The sequence below is a fragment of the Dreissena polymorpha genome, chromosome 1 (genome assembly GCF_020536995.1).
Source record: "Dreissena polymorpha isolate Duluth1 chromosome 1, UMN_Dpol_1.0, whole genome shotgun sequence".
NCBI classification, from domain to species: domain Eukaryota; kingdom Metazoa; phylum Mollusca; class Bivalvia; order Myida; family Dreissenidae; genus Dreissena; species Dreissena polymorpha.
Window position 1 is genome coordinate 148,927,206 of NC_068355.1, and position 26,837 is coordinate 148,954,042.

Genomic DNA, 26,837 nt, shown 5'->3' on the forward strand with positions numbered 1-26,837 from the left:
TATACCCCCCCCAACCCAACCCTCCCCCCCATTTTTTTTTTTAAAACATGGTTAAAAAACACAATTATTTTTTTGTATTATTTTATTTTTGAAATACTGTCCAACCATACCACCCAAGATTCCCCCCCCCCCCCAATTTTTTTTTGCATTTTTGGAAGAAAATGTAATAACTGACCACACCCCCACACTATACACCCCCCCCCCCTCCACTCCACCCCTTCTTCCTTTGTGATTGAAATTGAGACAGGTCCCTTCGCCTTTAAAAAGAAAAATAGATGAGCGGTCTGCACCCGCAAGGCGGTGCTCTTGTTTCTAATGATATTGATATAAGCTGCAAAAAAGTGTACAATTAATGTTGTATTTAATTAGTTGAGACCACAAGGTTTGATGTAGTGAACTACTTCATTGATTTGTTGTTTTCATATTATAGTCCATTGGTATGTCTATAGACAGTCTTGCTTTTCTTCTATTTATGCCCCTCTTCGAAGATGGAGGGGTATAATTTTTTTTGCTGGATGTCTGTTGGTAGACCTGTCGGTAGACCAGTTCGTTTCCGATCCATTACTTGGCAACGAATAGACCGATTGGCTTGATTCTTTACATGTGCATTAGCCTTGGACAGTAGATGACCCCTATTGAAATTGGGGTCACTAGGTCAAAGGTCAAGGAAATATCACACTAAGTGGGAAAATAAACTGTCTGTAGACCAGTCTGAATATCGGTAGACCAGTTTGTTTCTGATCCATAAATTGTCAACAAATTGACAGATTGGCTTGATACTTCACATGTGCATTGGGCTTGGTCAGTAGAAGACCTCGATTGATATTGAGGTCACTAGGTCAAAGGTCAAGGTCACTATCACACTAAGTGTGAAAATGGTTTCCGATCAATAAGTCGTCAACGAATTGACCAATTGGCTTAATACTTTACATGTGCATTGGCCTTGGACAGTAGATGACGCCTATTGAAATTGGGGTCACTAGGTCAAAGGTCAAGGTTACTATCACACTAAGTGTGAAAATTGTTTTCGATCAATAATTCGTCAACACATTGACTGATTGGCTTGATACTTCACATGTGCATATGCCTTGGACAGTAGATGACACCTATTGAAATTGGGGTCACTAGGTCAAAGGTCACTATCACACTAAGTGTGAAAATGGTTTCCGATCAATAAGTCGTCAACGAATTGACCAATTGGCTTAATACTTTACATGTGCATTGGCCTTGGACAGTAGATGACGCCTATTGAAATTGGGGTCACTAGGTCAAAGGTCAAGGTTACTATTACACTAAGTGTGAAAATTGTTTCCGATCAATAACTTGTCAACCCATAGACCGATTGGCTTGATACTTCACATGTGCATTGGCCTTAGACAGTATATGATCCCTATTGAAATTTGGGTCACTAGGTCAAAGGTCAAGGTGACTATCTTACTAAGTGTGAAAATCATTTCTGATCAATATCTCGTCAACCAATTGACGGATTGGCTTGACATTTCACATGTGCATTGGCCTTAGACAGTAGATGACCCCTATTAACATTGGGTTCACTAGGTCAAAGGTCAAGGTAATTTTCACACTAAGTGTGAAAATTGTTTCCGATCAATAATTCGTCAACAAATTGACTGATTGGCTTGTTACTAGGTCACTAGGTCAAAGCCCTGTTGGAGGGGGGGGGGGGCATGTCTCCGACTGCAGAATACTTGTTCTTATTTTAATTTTGATCATCAGACCTTTAACATACTTTGAGGAAAATCAAGTAACTGTACATTTATGTCACTTGATTAATCTTATATTGACCTTTTAAGCCTATGCAACACTCTTAATAGATTAATTTTTATCCAATCTTCAATCTTTTAAAATTGAATTGTTCTAATATTCACTAAACTAATCTTTAACATCAATTTGGATGTGTAGAGGGGGCATAACTTACCAACTGCTTTTGTTTCATATGGTCCTTTTAAGAAAATATACTAACACTGGTATCACGTAATAGTGCCGGCCTGTAGTCCTCACTATTTTGTCAACATGATAATATTATGAATCAGCCTGCCGTGTAAATATTGACATAGCCATGCTGGCAATTTGTAGTTTATCAGACAGGGTATTCTTGGAGCGCACCCTATATTTGACACATTACAAATGTGCCTTACTACTTACATACTAAAATAAATATTTCAAGCATCATTATGGTAGTGAAAGTTATGAATATGTAATTATTTCATATTGATTTTGATTAAGTGGCATTGTTTGAACTGGATGTTCAATATGTAACATACTTCCTTTGAATGGATCACAGTAGAACATGGTCCATCTTAAAATCAGGCGCAAAGTTAAACTAAATAATGTCTATTTAATTTGTTCTTGCATTTCTCCTTATACCTTGTTGTGCAGAAAATTAATTTTGGATTTTGGTATTGACACATTTTAAGATAAGTTTTGCTGTTTGCTATTTACTTGTTTTATTTTAATGATACATATGTTACAATTTGTAGTAGTTGTAAAATATTTAGTTATAGATTTGGAAATATACCTCTGTTTATGGACATTATTTAGTTTTGACTTAATATATCTGATGGTTAATTTCTCTATTGTGACCATGATTGTCATGTGATACAGACAATTATTACCTGATAGTATCCTCAAAACAGTTCAACTCAGTTCAACATTATTCATTTCACAAGTAAGCCTCTTTAGTCAATCTGGCTTAACTTGTTTGTTTTTATATGTATGTAGCATTTTCTTCTCACATTGCATCAAAATGTTTGTAAAATTGAAGTGTTCTTTTTGAAATATGACAACAGTTACTTAATACAAATCTTATGAGTTGTATGATGATTAGTTTCAAACATACCAACACACGATATTAGTTTTCATGTTTTTGTGGCGATTTTATTGTAATTCAAGTATCATTTTATTGCGTTTTATTTGTTGTTTCACTGAAGTGATGTTTTGAAGGGTAGATGTAACGACTGAGTAATAGCATGTTTTGATGTCAACAGCTGGTGTAGCAAACATAATTTGGGTATTAACCCTTTCTCACTCAGACGAAAAGTAAAAATGGTAATGTGCACACAGGATAAAACCAGAACAGCCTGCGAGTAACTCGCAGTGTGTTCAGGTTTTATGCTGTTTGCTGCTCATCAATATTTAAGGGCTGGAGATAGAGCCTTAAAAACTTGAATCTAGTAAGAAAGGTCTTAAAATTAAAGGTATTAAAGTTAATTTTCTAAAGGACTACAAATGCGTCAAAATACGTTTCTAAGTGGTAGAGGATTAAATGAAAGGGGATATGTTTTGTGAGTCATACAGATAGTTTCAGTGTTAGAATAATACTTAAATGTAGGATAAAGCAAGTTTAGTTTCTTTGTGGTATTTAAGTGTGTGTTTCATATACAACAGTATGCATAAAAGAGATACCATTATAAAAACTGTGTATTTTTTGTGTTCTTTCCAGATGGTGCTGTAGGCACGAATGGTTTACAGAGAAGTCAGAGCTTTGTTCTACCAAAATCTTCAGAAACAGTCGATATTGGTGATACGCAGCCCAGCAGTCTCAACGTGACACGCAGTCAGAGTGTCACAGACAAGCATAAACCAAGCAAGGAAAACAAACAGACCTCAGGAGAAGACAAGCTTCATGCATCAAGTGTTACCAATGGATACTTGCTTGAAACGCATTCAGAGAAAACAAAACATTCTCAACACAGTTCATCTGAAGACTTAAAGCCCCCCATACCAAAATCTGTTCATAAGAAATCAATTTCAATATCGAATTTTGATGCTGACAAAGGACAGTCTGAATTAAAGCATAAACAATCTGAGACACCTAAAAGAATCGCTGCCAGGAAAAGTGTCGAGGATAATCTAAACTCAATAGAAACATCGGAACTAAAGAACAATAGAAAAAGCAGTTATTATGAAAAAGAACAAACTGTTAAAACAGAATTGAATTCTGCTGATCTGAAAGATAATAATAGTGGTGTTATTCTGAATGGTTCCAATAAAGGAAGATCTTTTGAACTCTTTAAAGATACAGTGACAAAACTTGAAGATCAGAAAAAGAATCGGGTAAAGGACCGTTGTGAGATATTTGAAAATGCCAGTTATGTAGAGAAACAAAGCAATGCTATAGACCACATTGAACGATCAAGGGGTAGAACACCCAATGTGTTAGTTTCTAGGACTGATATTGAGAAAACAAAGCAAGACAAGCTAGTTAGTGTTCGAAGGATTCGCAGCTTGTCAGAAGAGCCTAGAGGTCCTAAGGACAGACAGTGTGACCAAAAACGTGATGTGGTCAAAGAAACTCATGAAAGGTCTTTAAAGAAATTCTTCAAAGCAAATTTGGAAAATGAAACTCACGTAAAACTCAACAATTATACAAAACCTGTTAGAACTGAAACTACAGAAGATCTGTCAGAAAAAGAGAAACACTTTAAAAACAAATCAAGCAAGGACATTGATAAAGTTGTTGCTGCTCATATTGAGAAAAAAGTTGAGGCGAATGTGCTATCAAGCAGCAGTCATGAAATTGACAAGATTTTGAGCCCAAGCCTACAGTGGTTAGAAGAGAAAAGGAAATCCCTTACCACCCAAAGTGATGTTGACAAACTGATGTCCACTATGGATTTGGAGCAAGCCTTTTCGAAAATATTAGAAGACATTCCAGATGACAAATCTGTAAAGGAATGCCCTATGACTGCAGATATTCCTATTTTGGAAGAAGAAGGCAGTGAAACTAACAGTATGGAAGAGGATATGAACAGAAATAGGAAAAACATTCCCAGTTTTGAGTGTGGTCAAAGTGACAATAGTGCAGAGGTTGAAAATATTACAACTGGCCTGGACCACTCCAGAGGTGAAAAACATTCTTCAGTTACCGGTGCTAATGGTGTGATATTGAAAGAAGACTCTGAGCCAAATGCATCAGGTGAACTTGAGCAGACTCCTATCAGGAATAGGGATGCACAAAAACAGACTGAACGTAAGCCTTTACAATAATGTGTTTGCTGTTAAATATTTATTGCAATGTTCAAAATATATTAATTTTTTTTAGGGATGGCAACGAATACCGATTTTGGTATTCGAATATTCGGTCATCCTTCCGAACGAATATTCGGATATTCGGTCAACATCTGTTGGAAAAAGTCAACTTTGTTTACCGTACCATTACTCCAAGAATTCTACTTTCGTTTTTACCGGAAGTGACTAAATATTGACACAGCATTGTCGTCGATAATTCGAAGCTGATTTTGTTGATTACTTTTTATTGTTAAAATTAAATGACAAAAACTGTTTTTAAACTATTAATATTGTACATCAACAATAGAACGAGAAACATAATATAACATGACGACAAAATAATTACATGACAAAACAGAACTTAAACGAATTATGTACATAGCCACAACACACTTTGAACCTGTTTAACAGACTAAACAGTCAGTCTTTTAAAGTTGCCACGTTTAAAAGTCACTTGGATCGGCGACTTCTTATCGGATGATGTCGTGAAATACTTCCAAGCAGCGGAAGGCGTAGGTGGCATTTTGCTTGGACAGAGATTTACTTTATGCGTGTAGCAATTATAATATTTTCAATTAAATGAGGGCGAACTACCAAAAACATTTCTTTAAGTATAATACCTGATTGAATATTGAGTAATTAATTAAAGTTTGGACCATACGATACGCAAATACTCGTTAGAGGTTGATTAAATTATTTTCTAAAAGCTTTTTTGATTCGACAACGTGATTATAACCATACGATCTCTTTGTTTTTCGCACCAAGTCGGCACTTCCTTCACTCATTAAATCTTGGATCATTTTAAATGTAATTCGAGTTATAAGATCAAGGTGGTTTAATTGCCATACGGTTTTATTCGTTTTTTACACCAAGTTGGCTTTTCCTTTACTCATTTAATCTTTAATAATTTTAAATGTAATTCGAGTCATTGGATCAAGTGCAGGTCGGTGTTTTGATTGCCAACGCGATTTGCACCTATCATAATTTTGACACAAAGTGTCTGTCTTTGTTAGGCAATTAGCGGGATTTATGACCGGTATACTGTCATCACCATAGCGACGCATTATCGCGCGTAGCAGGAATAAACATTATGACACGAGGAACAACTTTTTTAACAATGTTTGAAGCAAATTTCACGAATACAAAGTCTTTGAAATTACTCGATTTTTTTGATTTTTTCTTCCGAATATTCGATTCGGAAAACTGTATCCGAATATTCGGTCCGGGACCGAATATTCGGATATTCGGATATTCGTTGACATCCCTAATTTTTTTTAAACACAATATGCATCATCTGATACCTTAAACCATAGTTTGATTCCCTGTTGCTTATCATTTTTACCAAATATACAAATAATAATGTAACAGTTGAGGAAACTGTTTGATAACCCATATAAACTTTAAATATATGAATGAAAAAAAACCTTGAGTTCAACATAAATCACTCCTAATTTTTTTTTTCTGCATGGTTGATTTCTTAAATGTTTCAGATCATGTGACTGCTAACAGTCAGCTGACCATGGCGATGCAGGTGAACAGCCATTCGGATGGTGCAGTTTCTGTGATACATGGGGAAGATGGAACAATCACAGTTCAGGAAGTGACCAAGTTTGAAGAAGGCGACACAACCGTTACCGAATATACACGTGTGCGGAGGACCAAGAGTAAAACTGAGACCCGTGAAAAGGACAAAGTCGTTGAACGGAAGGTCACTTCACCTAGTGGCAGTTCTTTAGTGTATGAAAAGGATATTTCAAAATCAAGAAAAAAGCTGACTGCCAGAGGTTCAGAATATTTCAATAGGAATACTATTAACATAAAGAAGACACGTGATTTGGAAGGAACAGAAATATACGAGCATGAGCTTAGTTCGTTCTCTGAAAATGTTTCTGTTTCCAAGAACGAGTCTTGGGGAGAGAAAATGGAGGCTCAGTTAACATTAAATCGGGAATTGTCAAGCGTAGTGCCCCAGTTGTGCTTGCCTGAAGAAGTCATCAAACATACAAAGTCAGTCCATTATTGTTGTGTTAGTTTCATGTATTTAAGGACTTTAAATTTCTTTGTTCTTTAATATATATTGATGTTTTAAAACTGTGCAATTGGCAGAATTTTCCGCAGCAGTCATGCTTATTATCCATAACTTGAAGTTTTGACTTGTGATACGATAAGTGAAGACAAGATAGTCAGCAAAATTGCAATTTGTAAATGAAGATGAATCAGAAACACTGTTAATTCTCATTTTTTTACAAAACTATATTGTGCATAGAAAAAATACAAAAAGACAATCCTCAAAATTATTAATCACCATTTGTTTTATGCCTTTATGGATTTTGTGTAATAATATTAAATAACATTCAATAGAAGACCACATCAGTGAGGCCAATGCTTTTGTTACTTAACTTTTGAACATATACAGAGTGATTGCCCTTGCATTGCAGGGATGCTATTGTTGATGACCCACAGGTGGCACGGTCAAGTCATGTCCAATCACACCTAGGCAGGCCATATGGTAAGTGACCACAGTAGGCTCATACTGCTACCTGCTGATGACTTAGTATGGGGGGTTTTGGTGCATAGATAAATATGTGATGCCTATGTTTAACTTTGTAAGTGATTTGTACATATATAAGTTGTAAAATCTTTTGTTATAAAAAAAATAATGTATTGTTTTCCTTTATTTTGCAAATGGTAACAAAGCTTGATTTATGAGAGTAATTATTTTAAATGAATATTTTTTGCCTAACGTTTTCTTGATAAAACATTTGGTTTTGGTTACATCTATAAAAAAAATACATGTATGGACACGAATACTTTTAAAATGTTTACTAGTTTCATATCTAACGGCAGAAATAATGTTTTGGTATCTCACAAACCTGTGTTAACAGTTCATGCTTCTGAATAATTTATGCAAACTGTTTATTAAACACATTTATTAAAGTTAACAGTCATGTACATGCTGAGATCAATTTAATATGGTAAAGACATGACCTATATATTTTATTTATGGGCATTTATTAAATTCTATTCTAGAAAGATCTAAATATTTGAAGCCTTAATGTCGATTAGAATGCTGTAAATTTTCAAAAGTGCCTTATCCAATTGTGTTGAGGACATTGATGTTGATTGATTGATGAAAGTTAGTGGATGTATTCATCCTTGTGGACAAGTCATAAACTGTAATGAGTCATGCTGATAATGGGATGTTTGCTCAATATGTACGCAAAGAGACTTGAAATTATTATTTGTTAAAACCATTTTTGATATGAAATCATCTTTACAAGCTTTGTGTGTAGTCTTTTTAGTATGATATTATTATCACTTTACACCCTCCAACATTGTTCAGGTGTATCCTGGATTCATCATGGAAACTTTTGACTGTCTTTATGTCCCTAGTCACATACTTCTCCAACAAAGTATTTCTACACTTGTAAACATACTTTAAATGCCTCACCATAAGGAGTAGGCATATTGAAATGGTCAGGGTCATTCTGTCCTCGTCTGCATCCTTTCAGCTGTCACAAAAAGCTTATATGCGCACTTCCTCCTACATTTTACATGGAATTTTCACCAACCTTGTCCATAATTATTATATCCCAATGCTGCAGTTTGTAATGCCAAAGTTTACAAGTTGCTCTATCGTGTTGGAGTTTTTGCCATTCCTTGCTGTTGTGCTTGCTCATACATTGCTCTATCGTGTTGGAGTTATTGCCATTCCTTGCTGTTGTGCTTGCTCATACATAGTTGCTCTATCGTGTTGGAGTTATTGCCATTCCTTGCTGTTGTGCTTGCTCATACATAGTTGCTCTATCGTGTTGGAGTTATTGCCATTCCTTGCTGTTGTGTTTGCTCATACATAGTTGCTCTATCGTGTTGGAGTTATTGCCATTCCTTGCTGTTGTGCTTGCTCATACATAGTTGCTCTATCGTGTTGGAGTTATTGCCATTCCTTGCTGTTGTGCTTGCTCATACATAGTTGCTCTATGGTGTTGGAGTTATTGCCATTCCTTGCTGTTGTGCTTGCTCATACATAGTTGCTCTATCGTGTTGGAGTTATTGCCATTCCTTGCTGTTGTGCTTGCTCATACATAGTTGCTCTATCGTGTTGGAGTTATTGCCATTCCTTGCTGTTGTGCTTGCTCATACATAGTTGCTCTATCATGTTGGAGTTATTGCCATTCCTTGCTGTTGTGCTTGCTCATACATTTAATGTGTTGGAGTTATTGCCATTCCTTGCTGTTGTGCTTGCTCATACATTGCCATTCCTTGCTGTTGTGCTTGCTCATACATTGCCATTCCTTGCTGTTGTGCTTGCTCATACATTGCCATTCCTTGCTGTTGTGCTTGCTCATATTGCCATTCCTTGCTGTTGTGCTTGCTCATACATTTAATGTGTTGGAGTTATTGCCATTCCTTGCTGTTGTGCTTGCTCATACATAGTTGCTCTATCGTGTTGGAGTTATTGCCATTCCTTGCTGTTGTGCTTGCTCATACATTTAATGTGTTGGAGTTATTGCCATTCCTTGCTGTTGTGCTTGCTCATACATTGCCATTCCTTGCTGTTGTGCTTGCTCATACATTGCCATTCCTTGCTGTTGTGCTTGCTCATACATTGCCATTCCTTGCTGTTGTGCTTGCTCATACATTGCCATTCCTTGCTGTTGTGCTTGCTCATACATTGCCATTCCTTGCTGTTGTGCTTGCTCATACATTTAATGTGCAATTGCTGAAGTTCTACACAATAATTATGTCCAAATGCTGCAGTATAAATTATTGTCAAGGCTTTACAATTTGATATTTGTTTTAGGGAGTTATTGTCCTTTTATTTTTATGCCCCCCTTCGAAGAAGAGGGGGTATATTGCTTTGCTCATGTCGGTCTGTCGGTCGGTCTGTCTGTCAGTCTGTCTGTCGGTCCGTCCACCAGGTGGTTGTCAGATGATAACTCAAGAACGCTTGGGCCTAGGATCATGAAACTTCATAGGAACATTGATCATGACTCGCAGATGACCCCTGATTTTGAGGTCACTAGGTCAAAGGTCAAGGTCACAGGTGAAGGTCACAGTTACTGGAAATAGGCATTTTAAGTATTTAGCATGGTTCAAACAAGGGAAACAACTACCGTTTATGCATGTTCTTTTTGTTACAGCATTTGCCTCCCTTGTAATATATTTAAATTTTACCAAATGTAAGGCTAACTGCATTTTTGTAATGCATGGTATCAATAACCACCACCACCGCTGCCGCCGCCGCCGCCACCACCACCACCACCACCACCACCACCACCACCACCACCACCACCACCACCACCAACGTATTCACACAATGGCTGCTACTACAACTTATAGCCCATATAGGGGGGCATGCATGTTTTACAAACAGCCCTTGTTTTCTCTTGGAATAGGATACATGGTCTTTGATAGCTTCTCTGTATTACATAAAACTACATACATCAGGGCTTGTGGGAGGGGAACCAATGTTTTTTGTCAATACTGTAGCAACATCAAGTTTGTACACTCTTTTTTTTAAATGCATAACATCTAATATAGGTTGCCCAGAAATTGCATCCTCTTTGAAAGAAGTGACGGTAATGGAAGGAAGTGCAGTAACTCTGGAGTGCTGTGTCGTTGCCTCCCCTGCTCCAACTGTCAGCTGGTACAAGGGAGATAATCTTGTCACAGATAAAGATGGGGTTGACCTCCAGTTTAACAGTAGTAATGGGAAGGCCACCTTGGTTCTGAAGTATGCCACTGTTGCAAACTCAGGCCTCTACAAGTGTCTGTTCCAGAACACATTGGGTTCTGCATCATCCCAGTGTCATCTACATATTCAAAGTAATTACTTTTTTACCAATTGCAATTGTATTACTTCAACAAGGATATAACTAACATTTTGACCAGTGACGTGTTGTTTCTGTAATTTTTTTCTAATAGGATATGGGATTTTTCTGAAAAAATTTATAGGGGCTCAGCTAAAATTTTAGTGGCTGTTGACTCATAGACATGTTTCCCCACATTCTTCTCCATAAGACATGTTCACATTCCCTTTTTCAAATGATTATCATGACATTTCCTGATAACAGTTTCATGTTCAACTTTTCCTTGTGAAATTACTTTGTGTAGTAACGAGATGAAATTATAATTCCTGTGAAATATCCCTGCTGATCAAAAAATGCAGATGAATTTTTGGAAAAATAATGAAAGAAAATGATTAAAATGTGTTGCTTTTTTGGTAGATTATTGATTGTTATTCACTTTTGATCATAAAAAAAACATATAAACATATTACTTTCTACGATCACTCGTTAATAAAAATCATCAATCTATCAAAACCAGCAAATATCTATATATGATATTTGATAATTAATTATAATAAGTGTGATTTGTGTGATATTCCATTGTATTCTTTCCAGTGATAATGTTCTAGAGGGAAAACTTTCTTGATAAACATGCTTGCAATAACTCAAATTTGCATATTTTCACTTTGCTAGAAAAAGTCATGGACATGCCATCCTTCATCACCACACTATCTGACGCGAGTGTTCGTGAAGGGCAGTCCCTCTGTTTGGAATGTGATGTTGCCAACACAGACACGGTCACATGGTTCAAGGATGGCAAAGTGCTGAGAAACGATGCAGACTTCAAACAGACTTTCGTAGAAGGAAAAGCAAAGCTTGAGATTATTGAGGTTTTCATTGATGACTTTGGAACATATTCATGTCTTTTGAAAAATGCAAATGGTGAACACAAATCCTCATGCCAAGTAACTGTTAAAGGTATGTGCCAAATCTTTATACCTTTAATTATATTATAAGCTATAAATATTGGTCAAACAATTAGATAATTTTTTTAACTTCATGGTCAAACAAATTGTATAATCTACTTCACCTTTAAACACTGTTGAGCTTATTTCTTTGCATCCATAAGATTAAGATTAAAGATTTACATTCTAAACTTATACATATCATATATATGTATGTATGATTTTTGTGTAAAAATTCACTACCTTACTTTTCGTGGTGGAGTATTTTTTAGTATATGATGTATTTTATAATCACCAGAGTGCAAGTCACAGGACGATGTTTTCCCAGTGTTTCTGAAAAAACCAGAAACTCAAATTGCTGATGAGCGGGAAACTGTCATATTTGAATGTGAGGTCATAGGGTCACCAAAGCCTGAGATCAGCTGGTTCTCCAACAAGGTCAAGGTCACTGAAGGCACTCGTCACAGGATGTCGTACGATGGTCGTGTGGCCATGCTGGTCATTAGAAAGGTTACACTAGAGGAGAAGGGGAAGATTGAATGCCTGGCTGAAAATACCTCGGGGAGAATTGCTGCCGAGTGTATGCTTGTTGTTCAAGGTATTTTTAAACTGTTATGCTTATACAATTATTTATAATAAAGTTCTTTAAATGTTAATTCTGAAACTGTTGTAAGTTCGCAAGAAATGCTAAGCAGCTGTAAGTTTGATATGCATTTTAATTGATATTTTGCCTAAATTCTATGGGGAAAAATATGTAAAAATGTTAAGCAATCTAAGCTCTTAATAAGTTATTTCATAAAACAATCCTACATGAAGTCTGTTCATGTAATGATCTTGTATTGACAGCTATTCCTTCCATTCCCTGTGTTACCATGCCTCTGACCGACCTTGAAACCATTGAAGGAAGTGATGTCACTCTAGAGTGTGGTGTCCAAGGGGAGCCAACTCCAGAGATCACTTGGCGTAAGAATGGCCTTCTGATTGGTCCAATGTTGGATTTCAAGCAGACATACCAAGATGGGATGGCACAACTGGTGATCAGCAAGAGCTGTGTGAAGGACTGCGGGCAATATGAGTGTGTGGCTGCCAACCAGAAAGGGGAGGCTACCACCTTCTGTCAGCTCACCGTATCTGGTACAGCTATTTAATACAGGCTGTGTTTTGTGAATGTTGATGATATATTTATTTATTAATAAATTAACAAAAGCTATTATAAAAATAAGATGCAAGTTAAAAAACATTAAATTAGTAAAATCTATTTTAAATTCATAAAATAAATACATACAATTAATGACAAATGAGGTGCAAAATAAAAAAAAAAAAGACAAAAAGTCACTTTTAATGTTTGCCTCTTGCATTTCAGCAAAAGTTGCTCCAAAAGAAGATACACTTAGTAAACTAGCCAAGTTAACCCCAAAACCTACTGAACCAATGTGTGAACCTCCTCATAAAGATATTGGTGCTGAAAAGAAACAGACTGATGCTGCTACCAGCAAAGTCCGTTTATCTGAATATAACACTGTTAGAACTGAACAGTCTAAATCTGAACTAAGCAATAGTAAATTACACGATGAAACAGTTCAGAGAGTGACAAGCCGAAATACGAACAAAAGTGTGAATAATGATGATATTAGGAAAAATTATGAAGCTAAACCTGTGACCTCAGCAGACATTCTACAGCAGCAATCAGCAGAGAAAGTTTTAATGAATAAATCTAAAACATCTGAGAGCTCAGAACTTGACAAAAATAAAGTCCCCGTGACAGTGTCTGTTCAGCAAACTGTAGGGTATAAAGCAAAGGTTTCTGAAGATACAATTCAACAGGCTCAAGTGGAACAATTCTCAGGCAAGTTTGTGCCAAAGGTAAGTGAAGAAACACAACAAAAGGCCAGATCTCAATCATCCAGGGTGATGCTTGTTCGCCAAGGAAGTTTGAGAATTTTGGGAAAATCAAAGAATTCAGATGCCTCACTGCGACGCTCTGGGAGTTTACAGTCCATAAACATGCCAAAACAGAGCCCTGAAGAAATTATGAATAAGAAGACAACACAGAAGGACAATGAACCTGAAAAGAAGATGACAATTGATGCTTATACTGCAAAAGACAATACTAACATTGCAGAGAAGGCATGTAGTAAGACTAGTGAGCAGGAGGTTACTACTGCAAAAGACAATACTAATATTGCAGAGAAGGCAGGTAGTAAGACTAGTGAGCAGGAGGTTACTACTGCAAAAGACAATACTTACATTGCAGAGAAGGCAGGTAGAAAGACTAGTGAGCAGGAGGTTACTACTGCAAAAGACAATACTTACATTGCAGGGAAGGCAGGTAGTAAGACTAGTGAGCAGGAGGTTACTACTGCAAAAGACAATACTAACATTGCAGAGAAGGCAGGTAGAAAGACTAGTGAGCAGGTTAATGCTGATGAAATTGCAAACACAATTTTAAAACAGGACCAAAACTTTGCTAAAAGTAAGGAAAAAAGTTCATCAGAAACTGCTCAGACTGGCACAGATTTTAAAGCAGGAGAATCTTTAGAGTTAGGAAAGCCAAAAGCTGTATTGAAATTTAAAAGTAATGAAATTCGCCGTACTCAAAGTGTCAAAACTCCTGGAAGTGAGAAGCCTGAATGGCTGCAGTTAAAACTCAGGAAAGTTGGCATTAACCAGACAACATTTATCCCTCCAGTTCCTCCAGTTACCTCAAAGGCAGAGCTGCAGGAAGCTTCTGCTGCTGAAGACAATACCCAACCCTCATCTTGCAATGTTCCTATCAATACCCCTTTAAGAAGTGTTCATAACGATATTAAGCTAGAACAGAGCAACAGTGCTGGCATAGCAAACATTGATCACAAATCCCCAAATGCTCTGAAAGATACTACTAACTCGCCAGTGTTGAATCCAAAGAAAGATTCTACACAATCGCCAGTGTTTAACCCAAAGAAAGATTCTGGAAAACTTACACCTGTATCTGAGCGAGCCAAATTATTTCTTAGTGAAAAAACTACAAACATGTCGGGCAGGCAAAGTCCTTCAGATATAATTGCCAAAGCAATTACTTTGAGCCGGCATGAGAGCATGAGAACACCAGTGAGCTCCCTGAAGATGGGAATCCAGCGAAGCGGCTCCTTCCGTACCAGCATGCAGAGCAGTGACAAGACAGGGGATGTAACTCTTGATCTCTCTCCTCAACATTCCCAGGTGAGTGATTCCCCTTTGTATCATGTAATTCGTTGGGGCATGTTTTCCAGCACAGGCCTAGCATCTCCACGGGGGAGCTAAATTAAAGCTTCAAGTGATAGTTTATAATAGCTTACTTATTATTCAGGAAAAAGTCCTTGAAGGATGTTTATATAATAACTGATTATTTATACAAAACCAAGTAATAAATTAAATGAACAATAACAGTATCTGGAATTTCCAAGGCATAAGGAGAAAGGCTGATGTTGATGCTTAGATGCAGCAGTTATGCAAGTCTGTTAGCAAGGGTTACTCATATACTGTGTGTGCATAAAGCATCTACCAAAGCTCAATATTTGTGATTTTGTTCAGGCAAGCAAATAAAAATATATAACATATTTTAAGTCATTTGACATGCTTAGCATTTGATTGAGTGGTATATCAGAATTTATAAAATAAGGACTTGTCCTAATAACATTTTCACATTTATGTATTTTTATAATTTGCATTTGGATAATACTGTGATACAAAATGCAAATGCATATTTGTATAAAAAAAAACACATGGTGAGCATTTGTTAATACCCCAATTATTATTGGAGTCTTTTTTCTGCACAGATAGGTATTTTCTGTATTTACAATAGTGGAGAATTTCATCTTTCACCCCACTCCCACACAAACATTCCATGAGCACTGTTAGTTCAGTTCAGTGTGTATGTGCAGACCAGAAACTTTATTAATTCACACAAACATTTTCCACAGATTATTGTTTACATGTCTAATAAATAACATCCATTTCATTAATTAATTGTTTTTTTGTTTGCTGTAATCATGTTGTTAATTATTAAAATGTGTATGACATAAAAAGTGACACAAATGACGGCATTTTGTATGACAATAAGGTGGACAAAGTCTTACATGATTTTATGACATAAACTGCTGAACTATATTGCAGCAGCGGGCTGCAAAATATTTGTCTACATATACAAATTAGCTTTTGGTTTGGACCTTATATGTAATATGATTTGTAATTGTCAATTTTATTCTAGATTTTTAAGCATTTGTTAATAAAACAGCAATGCTTATTTTCCAATTTAAGCCAAAACTACTGTGAAACCATTATTATTCGTCGGGCATTAATTTTCATAACTTTCGTCAGTCGACCGATCGGCGAATTTAAGATCCTAACGAACAATCATGCTCTATGTTTGAACAAAAACAAACACTAAGTTGAACAATATTTTAAAACTTTACCGTAGACATGAGGCATTAAATTCCAACATAATCCATGCACACATTCACTGCTGTTTCGTAATCAAGATTAATCCGGTTTTGACACAAAGGGATGTTGATTACACAAGGTACTTAACTGACACGTTACACTTCTTTAAAACGCGTGTGCAGTACAGCTGTATCGAATGCGTTGACTTCGTTTATGTAGAATGGTAATGAATTAGCGCTAATTGTTTATAACTTTATTACCCATTAGGTGCATTGTGTTTTTCAGGGGTGTTGCATATTAGCCATCACGCAGCGAATGCCGATGAAAGACAATAAACCAAATGAAAAGATGACGATGTGTGATCAACATGCGTATTTATCACAAATAAATAAAGATTATTTTAATTGCTGTTTGTTGTTTGATTGTTTGCGTTTAACCACACTTATTACTATTTTATATGTATCAATTTATTTATTTTTAAATTATTGACATTATTGATTTATATACCGGTAGTTTACTTTTTAAGAACAAACACACACATAGATTTTATAATTTTAATGATGATATCAGAATAAAAAAGCATTTTATTTGAAAAAAAACAACACTTAACAATCTGGAACCTCTTTTGTATAACACAAACAGTTTTAAAACAGTATCGACAGCATTTTAATAAAATTGTTATCAGTATGGCAATTATAATAATAGAATAAGACTAATTGGCAATTGGCTTTGTTGTTACAAACACTCGTTAACGGTTATTCGATCCCACTTGTCCGCTAATCATAACAATGAACGTGTGAAAGGCATATATTATGAGGGTCCATTACTGTCCCTTGATAACAAAAGACTAGTTAATTGGCATGTGACAAACAGGCTCCACCTCCTGCAGTGATTCCCAAGTGTGTTCCCGCATTCGTACCACGATTTTTCGCAACTGCGATTGATCGCGAATATGTATTACACACAAATCGGATATTGACTGACGCATTTTTATAAAATTCAAAATCAGAAATCGGCGAATTTATGTGCTGACGAAATCGTCATTTTTATAAAAATGGCGAAATTTTGTGCTGTCGAATATAAATGGTTTCACAGTATTTTTCCCAATCCAAAGGAACCCGGTCCCATTTCCAAAATGGTGAAAAAAACACTGCAGTATGTTAAATTGAATAAGTGTCTGTTTTGATATCAATCACAAAAAACCACCTGTCAAAGTAAAAATATTTTCAACAAATAGCAGATTCAGTGATATATCAGTAATTCTGTTGTTGTTTGTGGATATGTAGCAAGATAATACCAGAGCAACTCTAGTGTTTTTCTGTTTCCATGGAAGCCAGTGGATTTGATGAGCACATATTCCTCTCACCTTGGTTTTACAGGATAGCCATATTTCTGTTAAGTTTGCAAGTTTCTCAAAGTTATAGAATGTTTCAGTTTCATGGGCAATTACAATCACTGCACAGGGATAATAAACAGGTTGCTTATACACAAACACTTTAAGCTCACTTCAGCACATTGTGTTCGTGTTGAGCTTTTGTGATCACCTTTTGTCTGTCATGCATTGTGGGACGTCAGCATTTTCCTTGTTTACACTCTAGGCCACATTTATTATCCGCATCATGAAATTTGGTCAGAACATTTGTGCCAATAAAATCTTTGATGAGTTCGAAATTGTTTCTGGTTGGGTGAAAAACATGGCCGTCAGGGGGCGGGGCATTTTTCCTTATATGGCTTTAGTTAATCCTTGTCAGCACTCTAGAGGCCACATTTATTTCCAATCTTCATAAAATTTGGTCATAAGATTCGTTCAAATTATATCTTGGATGAGTTGGAAAATGGTTCCGGTTGGTTGAAAAACATGGCCACCTGAGGGGGCGGGGCATTTTTCCTAATATTGATATAGCGAAAACTTGTTTACACTTAAAAAGTCACATTTATAGGCCAAATTTCATGAAACTTTGTCTGAACATTTGTTCTTATAATATCTTGGATGTGTTTGATAATGGTTCTAGTCTGTTGAAAAAAAGTGGCTGCCCCCTATCGATTTTGAGGTCACTAGGTCAAAGGTCAAGTTCACGGTGACCCGAAGTAGTAAAATGGTTTCCGGATGATAACTCAAGAACGCTTATTCCTAGGATCATGAAACTTAATAGGTAGATTGATCATGACTGGCAGATGAAACCTATCGATTTTCAGGTCACTAGGTCAAAGGCCAAGGTCACGGTGACCTGAAATAGTAAAATGGTTTCCGGATGATAACTCAAGAACGCTTATGGCTAGGATCATGAAACTTCATAGGTACATTGATCATGACTGGCAGATGACCCCTATTGATTTTCAGGTCACTAGGTCAAAGGTCAAGGTCACAGTGACAAAAAACATATTCACACAATGGCTGTCACTACAACGGAGAGCCCATATGGGGGGCATGCATGTTTTACAAACAGCCCTTGTTATCTTACATGTCACAAGTTTTGTGATTACCCGGTGCAACAAAATTGCAGCTACACACCCATTTCAAATTTCAAAAAAGATAATAGGTTGTGTATTTTTTCTTGTATAATGTTTACAAAATATGTATTTTTGTTATGCCCAGTGCATCTACCAATAACCATTGATTTGTTTGTTAGCTCTTCCAACCTTTAAAGGTTAACACTTAATCACACATTTTGGCTAACATCGATTCTAAAGCTTTTAACAGAACAGATCTAATATTTTATTCACTTAAGCATATTACAGCTTAAAATGATTCATAATATAAGACATTCATACATTAGTGAATAAACGATACTTGAATGGGTGCTTTCTTAAAACACTCAATGCACCAACCTCACTTGGCATCATTTTTACTTTGACTTTAACCATTGTTTGTACTTAGACTTATTCAGAAGTTCCGAGGCGTTGGTTTATCCAAAATAATGCAATTATTCTAACATCAATAATGCATTCTACAAAGCTTTTATACCTTCATGTATAATGTATTTGAACAATATCAACTCATCATCCATATCACCTAACATAATTTTCACTTAGATGTTGACCTTCTTTTGAACTTGTTGAAATTCAGGTCCATAAAATTATTCTTGGTTAAACAAAATTGGCCACTTAATAGGGTAGGGGGGGGGGGGGGGGGGGGTGGGTAGGGGGGTAAGCATTTATTGAATTTATTGACTGCTGCATGGTGTTTTCACCTTTGATTGTATTCTTCAAAAGAAAGGCATCTCTTGTAAGTTCCCGGACCCATCACATGGAGAATATCCATTTCTTGGTTGTTGCTTCTGCAAATGAAAATGACCTAAGATCAAGATAGTGCCAATCATCATCATGTTCTTCCTTTTCTTCTTTCAACTACATCACATCACACTGGTCATACTCCAGGTGAATGCAACTGTCTACAAGCTGAGATATGTTAAATCATCTACCAGAGCTGTATGCTTCCTGGTTCTATCATATATTATTTTTATCTCACAGAATCAAGATTACAGACCTGATACTGACTCACAGGCTGTCTGAATGTTGGGGCTTAAAAAAACAGAGATTTCTGAGTGATGCAGAAAGTATCTGTTACAATATATCTAAATGACTAATTTTTTGTTTAATATTCTTAGCAATATGCATATATAACTTTCCATACCTTACATTCCATCATAAAGCAATTATTAGCTCACCTGATTTCTCAGGTGAGCTTTTGTGACCGGTCTTTGTCCGTCGTATGTCCGTCCGTCCGTTAACATTTGCTCGTAAACACTCTAGAGGCCACATTTCTTGTCCCATCTTCATGAAACTTAGTCAGAAGCTTTGTCCCAATGAAATCTCGGCAGAGTTCGAAACTGGGTTGTGCCGGGTCAAAAACTAGGTCACTAGGTCAAAAAAAAAGAAAAACCTTGTAAACACTGTAGAAGTCACATTTCATGCCCAATCTTCATGTAACTTTGTCAAAATGTTTGTGTTAATGATATCTTGGTTGAGTTCAAAAGTGGTTCCGATCCGTTAAAAAACATGGCCGCCAGTGGGCGGGGCAGTTTTCCTTATTTGGCTATAGAGAAACCTTGTAAACACTCTAGAAGTCACAATTTTTGCCCAATCATCATGAAAGTTAGTCAAAACATTGGTTCAATTGATGTTTCGGACGAGTTCGAAAATGGTCGAGATCGGTGAAAAAACATGGCCACCAGTGGGCGGGGCATTTTTCTCTATATGTATATAGTGGCAGTTTTCCCTATTTGGCTATAGAGAAACCTTGTAAACACTCTAGAAGTCACAATTTTTGCCCAATCATCATGAAAGTTGGTCAAAACATTGGTTTTATTGATATCTTGGACAAGTTTGAAAATGTTCGGGATCAGTGAAAAAACATGGCCGCCAGTGGGCGGGGCATTTTTCTCAATATGTATATTGTGAAAACATGTGAACACAGTAAAAGTCACATTTTTGGCCCAATTTTCATGAAATTTGCTCAGAACATTTGTTTCCTTGATATGAGAGTTGAGTTCAAAAATGGTTCCGGTCAGTTGAATAACATGGCTGCTGGGAGGGGGGCAGTTTTCTCATTATGCCCCCCCCCCCCCCCCCTTTGAAGAAGAGGGGTATATTGTTTTGCTCATGTCCGTCCGTCCACCAGATGGTTTCCAGATGATAACTCAAAAGCGCTTATGCCAAGGATCATGAAACTTTATAGGTACATTGATCATGACTCGCAGATGACAGCTACAGATTTTCAGGTCACTAGGTCAAAGGTCAAGGTCACGATGACCCGAAATAGTAAAATGGTTTCCGGAGTAAACTCAAGAACACTTATGCCTAGGATCATGAAACTTCATAGATACATTGATCATGACTCGCAGATGACCCCTATTGATTTTCAGGTCACTAGGTCAAAGGTCAAGGTCACGGTGACCCAAAGCAGTAAAATGGTTTCCGGATGATAACTCAAGAATGCTTATACCTAGGATCATGAAACTTCATAGATACATTGATCATGACTCGCAGATAACCCCTATTGATTTTCAGGTCACTAGGTCAAAGGTCAAGGTCACGGTGACCCGAAATAGTAAAATGGTTTCCGGATGATAATTCAAGAACGCTTAGGCCTAGGATCATGAAACTTCATAGGTACATTGATCATAACTCGTAGATGACCCTTATTGATTTTCAGGTCACTAGGTCAAAGGTCAAGGTCAAGATGACCCGAAATAGTAAAATGGTTTCCGGATGATAACTCAAGAACGCTTAGGCGTAAGATCATGAAACTTCATAGGTACATTGATCATGACTTGTAGATGACCCCTATTGATTTTCAGGTCACTACGTCAAAGGTCAAGGTCATGGTGACCCGAAATAGTAAAATGGTTTCCAGATGATAACTCAAGAACGCTTATGCATAGGATCATGAAACTTCATAGGTACATTGATCATGACTTGAAGATGACCCCTATTGATTTTCAGGTCACTAGGTCAAAGGTCAAGGTCATGGTGACCTGAAATAGTAAAATGGTTTCTGGATTATAACTCAAGAACGCTTATGCCTAGGATCATGAAACTTCATATGTACATTGATCATGACTTGCAGATGACCCCTATTGATTTTCAGGTCACTAGGTGAAAGGTCAAGGTCACGGTGACCCAAAGCAGCAAAATGGTTTCCGGATGATAACTCAAGAACACTTATGCCTAGGATAATGAAACTTCATAGATACATTGATTATGACTCGCAGATACCCCCTATTGATTTTCAGGTAACTAGGTCAAAGGTCTAGGTCATGATGACCCGAAATAGTAAAATGGTTTCCGGATGATAACTCAAGAACGCTTAGGCCTAGGATCATGAAACTTGATAGGTACATTGATCATGACTCGTAGATGACCCCTATTGGTTTTCAGGTCACTAGGTCAAAGGTCAAGGTCACGGTGACCAGAAATAGTAAAATGGTTTCCAGATGATAACTCAAGAACACTTATGCCTAGGATCATGAAACTTCATATGTACATTAATCATGACTCGAAGATGACTCCTATTGATTTTCAGGTTACTAGGTCAAAAGTCAAGGTTATGGTGACCCGAAATAGTAAAATGGTTTCCAGATGATAACTCAAGAACGCTTAGGCCTAGGATCACGAACCTTCATAGGTTCAATGATCATGACTCGCAGATGACCCCTATTGATTTTCAGGTCACTAGGTCAAAGGTCAAGGTTACGGTGACCTGAAATAGTAAAATGGTTTCTGGATGATAACTCAAGAACGCTTATGCCTAGGTTCATGAAACTTCATAGGTTTATTGATCATGACTCGCAGATGACCCCTATTGATTATCAGGTCACTAGGTCAAAGGTCAAGGTCACAGTGCCAAAAAACGTATTCACACAATGGCTGTCAAGGTCACGGTGACTTAACTTAGAAAAATGGTTTCCGGATGATAACTCAAGAATTACGCCTAGGATCATGAAACTTCATAGGTACATTGATCATGACTCGCAAATGAAAAAATGATGAAACTTGACCAGGATGTTTGTCTGGACAATATCTAGGTCAAGTTTGACATTTGGTAAAGATTGAATGAACCGACTCCTCTCAGGTGAGCAAACTAGGGCCATCTTGGCCCTCTTGTTGATGTTTGCTTCTAGAAAGCCTTGGATTGCTGGTTATGAGTAACGCCCCAGTAGCAGCTACCGGTACTCTGTTTATCAAAACAGAACCACTTCTCTCTTTAATACTTTTAGAGTTATTGCCCATGACGAATGTTTCTTGTACAGAGCATAAATATAAACTGAAATATCTTTTTATGAAACACATAACAAAATGAAGGATTCAAATAACAATTCTTGTTATAAACCATTTTAAGGTTATGAGAGGAATTGCAAAGTACAATTACAAGAATAATTGAATGGAGAGTAATTAGCCTTTGGTTATTTTGTTGTGCTCAACAAAACGGTGATAGTATTGAAAGGATTTTAAATAAAACTGCATGATGTAATTAAAGATAGGGTAGAAAGTGCATGATACTATAACTATTATTACTCACCACTCAATATTGACCATAGTTACCATTATCTGAAAGCTTCTACAAGTTTTCATTAAAACTTTAAAGAACACTAACACTAAGAACTATGAAAATTGTGAAGTATGTTTCTTCAGTAAGCTATGGCCCTATACAGGTCAGGGAGAGCCTCTGAATCTGACAAAAGTGCTTGACTTGAACCAACAGTTCTTATCTACCTGGTTGTCTTAGACTGGTTCATTAATTACACACATATTCACATAGAGCCAAGTCACCACCAGTCTTGCTATCCTGCATACCTTTACTGTAACATATGCCAAAAACTTCCTGGAACTTTTTCTGGTAGTATTTCCAGGAAGTTGGTTAGGAATTGTGTAGGAGACAGGTAGTAGGGTGGTGTGCATTCTTTTGATAGATTGCAAGGGAGTCTTGTGAATTAGGTGGATATTTATTTCTGACGCGTTCATAAAGTAAGTTGATGTTTTTTAGTCACTTTTTATGTGTGCCAAATACCTGTATATAAAATAATTATGTTGAATAACCTTGATCATGACCTTGATTTAGCAATAAATCATATAAAAGCATGATATAGCAAAATTGTTATTATATTTTAATGTATATTAAACTATGATAAGATTGTCAAGATTTTCTTAGAACATTATCATATAAAGTTGGCTCCATGTGTAAAAAATGTTTGCAAGCAAGAAACACTAACATAACAGGAGCCAGTCTTAGAGATTACTGGGCTTAATGCATTTAATGCATATTTTTGCTTGAAGTATCGTTCCAGAATGGCCTCAGTGCATTTTGCTTGGCTAAACAGGGACGTCACTTTCTGCAAAGTCTGGATTTTGTTGAAACAAAAAATTCCATAGTAGCGTATTATCCCTTATCAGTCTTTGAGGTTTCACAGGCGTATCTGGGATGGTATCAATACATATGCTTTAATGCTGGTTTCACACGAGACAGACTCAGTATAGCATATACACATATCCTGACTAATGATTTATAAATGGTTGCTGTTTCATTATTCAAAGCATTCCTATTAAAAATTAAAAATGTAATGTGTATAATTATACATAACTGACTGTAAGTATCATATTGTTCTTTTCCATATCTTTAAATTAGGAATGTTACTCAGCTTTCAACATTCATCAGTTGTTTTCTTTAATAATTTTCCCATAGTTGTCAAGAGTATAAATTAAAATGTTGTTTATCAACTGTATCTGGTTCAAGTTAACCTATTTCAATGGATGCTTTGGGATTAAAATTCCTATTTTCCTATTCAACTGCCATAAATCTGCAACAGTCAGTGAGTCGTTCAAAATCAAAGACATTGGGAAAACAATTGTGTCAGTTGTTGTTTCTTATTAAAACTCACTAGCGTTTAGTCGCATTATAATGGAAACATATATGCAAAATCAATCAAATCTGAAGGTGGAAATACAAATCTTTAAGAACTGGACCACTGTTTTAACAAATTTTATTGAATGACCTTGAAAAACTGCAAGGTCCCCCCTTCAACAACAAAATCAAATTAATCCTTATGAAACTTACAATGGTTTCATTATTTTGTAACACATACTTTTTAATGTTAATCTGTATAATGATAAAGGGTATCACGTTTACACGTTTAAACGATTGCGTTTTTTGTGTGCTAAAAAATGTTTACAAAAACAGTTTAAACGACAGTCAATATCAACAGAATCCATTTTAGTTCATTACGTTACGACGTTGCAAAGCTGCTGAAAAAGACTCATACTTGTATCACGTGCGCCAGATGGCCCTTATTCACAACACCATAAACATAACAATACACCATGTACGGCCTAGACGTCCCGAATATTTAATGCGCGTCGGCACTAAGTACTCGGGAAAATTTTCCCACTATTTGTTGCATTATCATGCCCCGAATCGTCTTGAACATTCGACACGCGTCGGCAGGAAGTGAGTGAGGAAATTTTCCTGCCGATTATTTATCAGCATTCATTTTTAATTTAATGAACAGATACTCGTTTTGATGTACATCTTGTTAAGTAAAACAATAAATTTTACACAGGTGTACTCTTATTGGAAAAATGTGGGTTTGATATTAATTCGTCTTTGTTACAAAATATTACGGCATGTAAGTAGAAAACGTGTAAACCAATCTTCGACAACGACGAGAACAGTTGGTTTAAATATGACGTCATTGCGCGAGTGGGTTATGCACTGAAAATAACTTCCAAAAATAATCACTACTTTCAGTTAAGAAATGCGATGGCACTGATGCTTTTAAAACAGACATATGGATACTGTTTAAACGGTAACGTTTCGTTTATTTCAATTCGATTAAACGTTAAGAAAAATATGTAAACGTGATACCCTTAATAATGATCTTTATCCCTTTCCCATACTTATAAAGGAATATAGAGAATTCATGGATACCACAGAAGCACACGCTATTTCAAAGGGAAAGAAAGTTCTGGGAATTTGAAATTATATACATTTAATGTAGTAAACCTTTTCATATTTAAAGAAATAAATATTCTCCAATTAAATCAATTAAAGAATGATCATAATATTTTCATATAGTATAACAGGGTCTTCCCCAGGCCATTTAAGCGCCCCTTGCCGGGGCGCTTGAATTTCGAAATCAGAGTCCCCGGGGCGCTTGAAATTTTCCGATCACTGTATTCTTCAGTAAAAGAAAGTGGAGATTGTCCAAAAAAATCAAGGTTTCCCTATCAGTGTATCAATATTCCCTGTTTTAAAAGAGCACTCGGTACCTACTTTCACAAGTAATCTCCATAAACACCACATGGGGTAATGGATAATCCACTGATAAGAGAATAGCATGACGCGGGTATCGATTATTCTAGCCACATTACACGGTCATTTAAATGCTGAAAAGGATGTATCTGGTAACTTTCCAGTCGTCAAACTGTGAAGTACATCGTCCAATCGGTTACGCGAATGCTTATGAGGGCGGGGTTAACTATCGACCATTATTTTTGATTGACGTCGGGCATGAAGTACCGGTAAGAGTTTATCGCAGCTTGATTAGCAAGAAGTTGTACCATTTGAGTAATATAAAACCGGTAATTAGTACAGTACAGAACATTAAAGACGGTTTTGGGCATCATCATCACACCTTTTTACTGTAAACAAGTGTTACCTATGACTCATAATTAATACGAGAAATTAATTGCAAGTGGTAAACAATTAATTATTATAGCGAGTAAGTTGTGCAAATGACTCCCAGTTACAATTATGTGATAACAATTTATTTAATTCCAGTACATAAATATTTCAACATGTCCATTTATAGAACTGATTCACCTCGTTTTTCTGACATTTATTCGACTTGTTATGCGCTTTAACAAATTTTCGTTTAATTAATTACGCACACTTGTAAATGTTTCGTCCCATAATCGATAGTTAGAAGACTGATGATGGCAACCGGCCGTGATCCTTGTGGACAACGTGAATTTCATGCATAATTCCGTCAAAACATTTATTCGACTCGTAAAGTGTTTAAACAAATTATCGTTGAATTTATAACGCAACGGTTAATATTTGTTGAAATCTCAAATGGGAATAATTAAATTTGTGATCCGAAACCCATTCCCGTATGTCGATGTTAACGCGATTTTAATCCGAAACACACTTCCG

The 26,837-nt window shown here is 36.4% G+C and overlaps 1 protein-coding gene across 9 annotated transcripts in view; it reads left to right on the forward strand.

The window, feature by feature from the left end:
* The window catches only part of LOC127855107 (muscle M-line assembly protein unc-89-like), a 190,624-nt gene that overhangs the window by 128,262 nt on the left and 35,525 nt on the right, over positions 1 to 26,837 (forward strand). For 5 of the 9 annotated variants that reach the window (XM_052390478.1, XM_052390517.1, XM_052390486.1 and 2 more), the window contains exons 6-13: positions 3,461 to 4,990; positions 6,519 to 7,035; positions 7,467 to 7,537; positions 10,573 to 10,857; positions 11,514 to 11,798; positions 12,084 to 12,383; positions 12,632 to 12,919; positions 13,149 to 14,986. In XM_052390478.1, coding sequence (XP_052246438.1) covers positions 3,461 to 4,990; positions 6,519 to 7,035; positions 7,467 to 7,537; positions 10,573 to 10,857; positions 11,514 to 11,798; positions 12,084 to 12,383; positions 12,632 to 12,919; positions 13,149 to 14,986 — 5,114 coding nt within the window. The remainder of the gene's footprint in view (positions 1 to 3,460; positions 4,991 to 6,518; positions 7,036 to 7,466; positions 7,538 to 10,572; positions 10,858 to 11,513; positions 11,799 to 12,083; positions 12,384 to 12,631; positions 12,920 to 13,148; positions 14,987 to 26,837) is intronic. The other 4 variants (XM_052390510.1, XM_052390504.1, XM_052390534.1 and 1 more) reach the window with 4 other exon arrangements.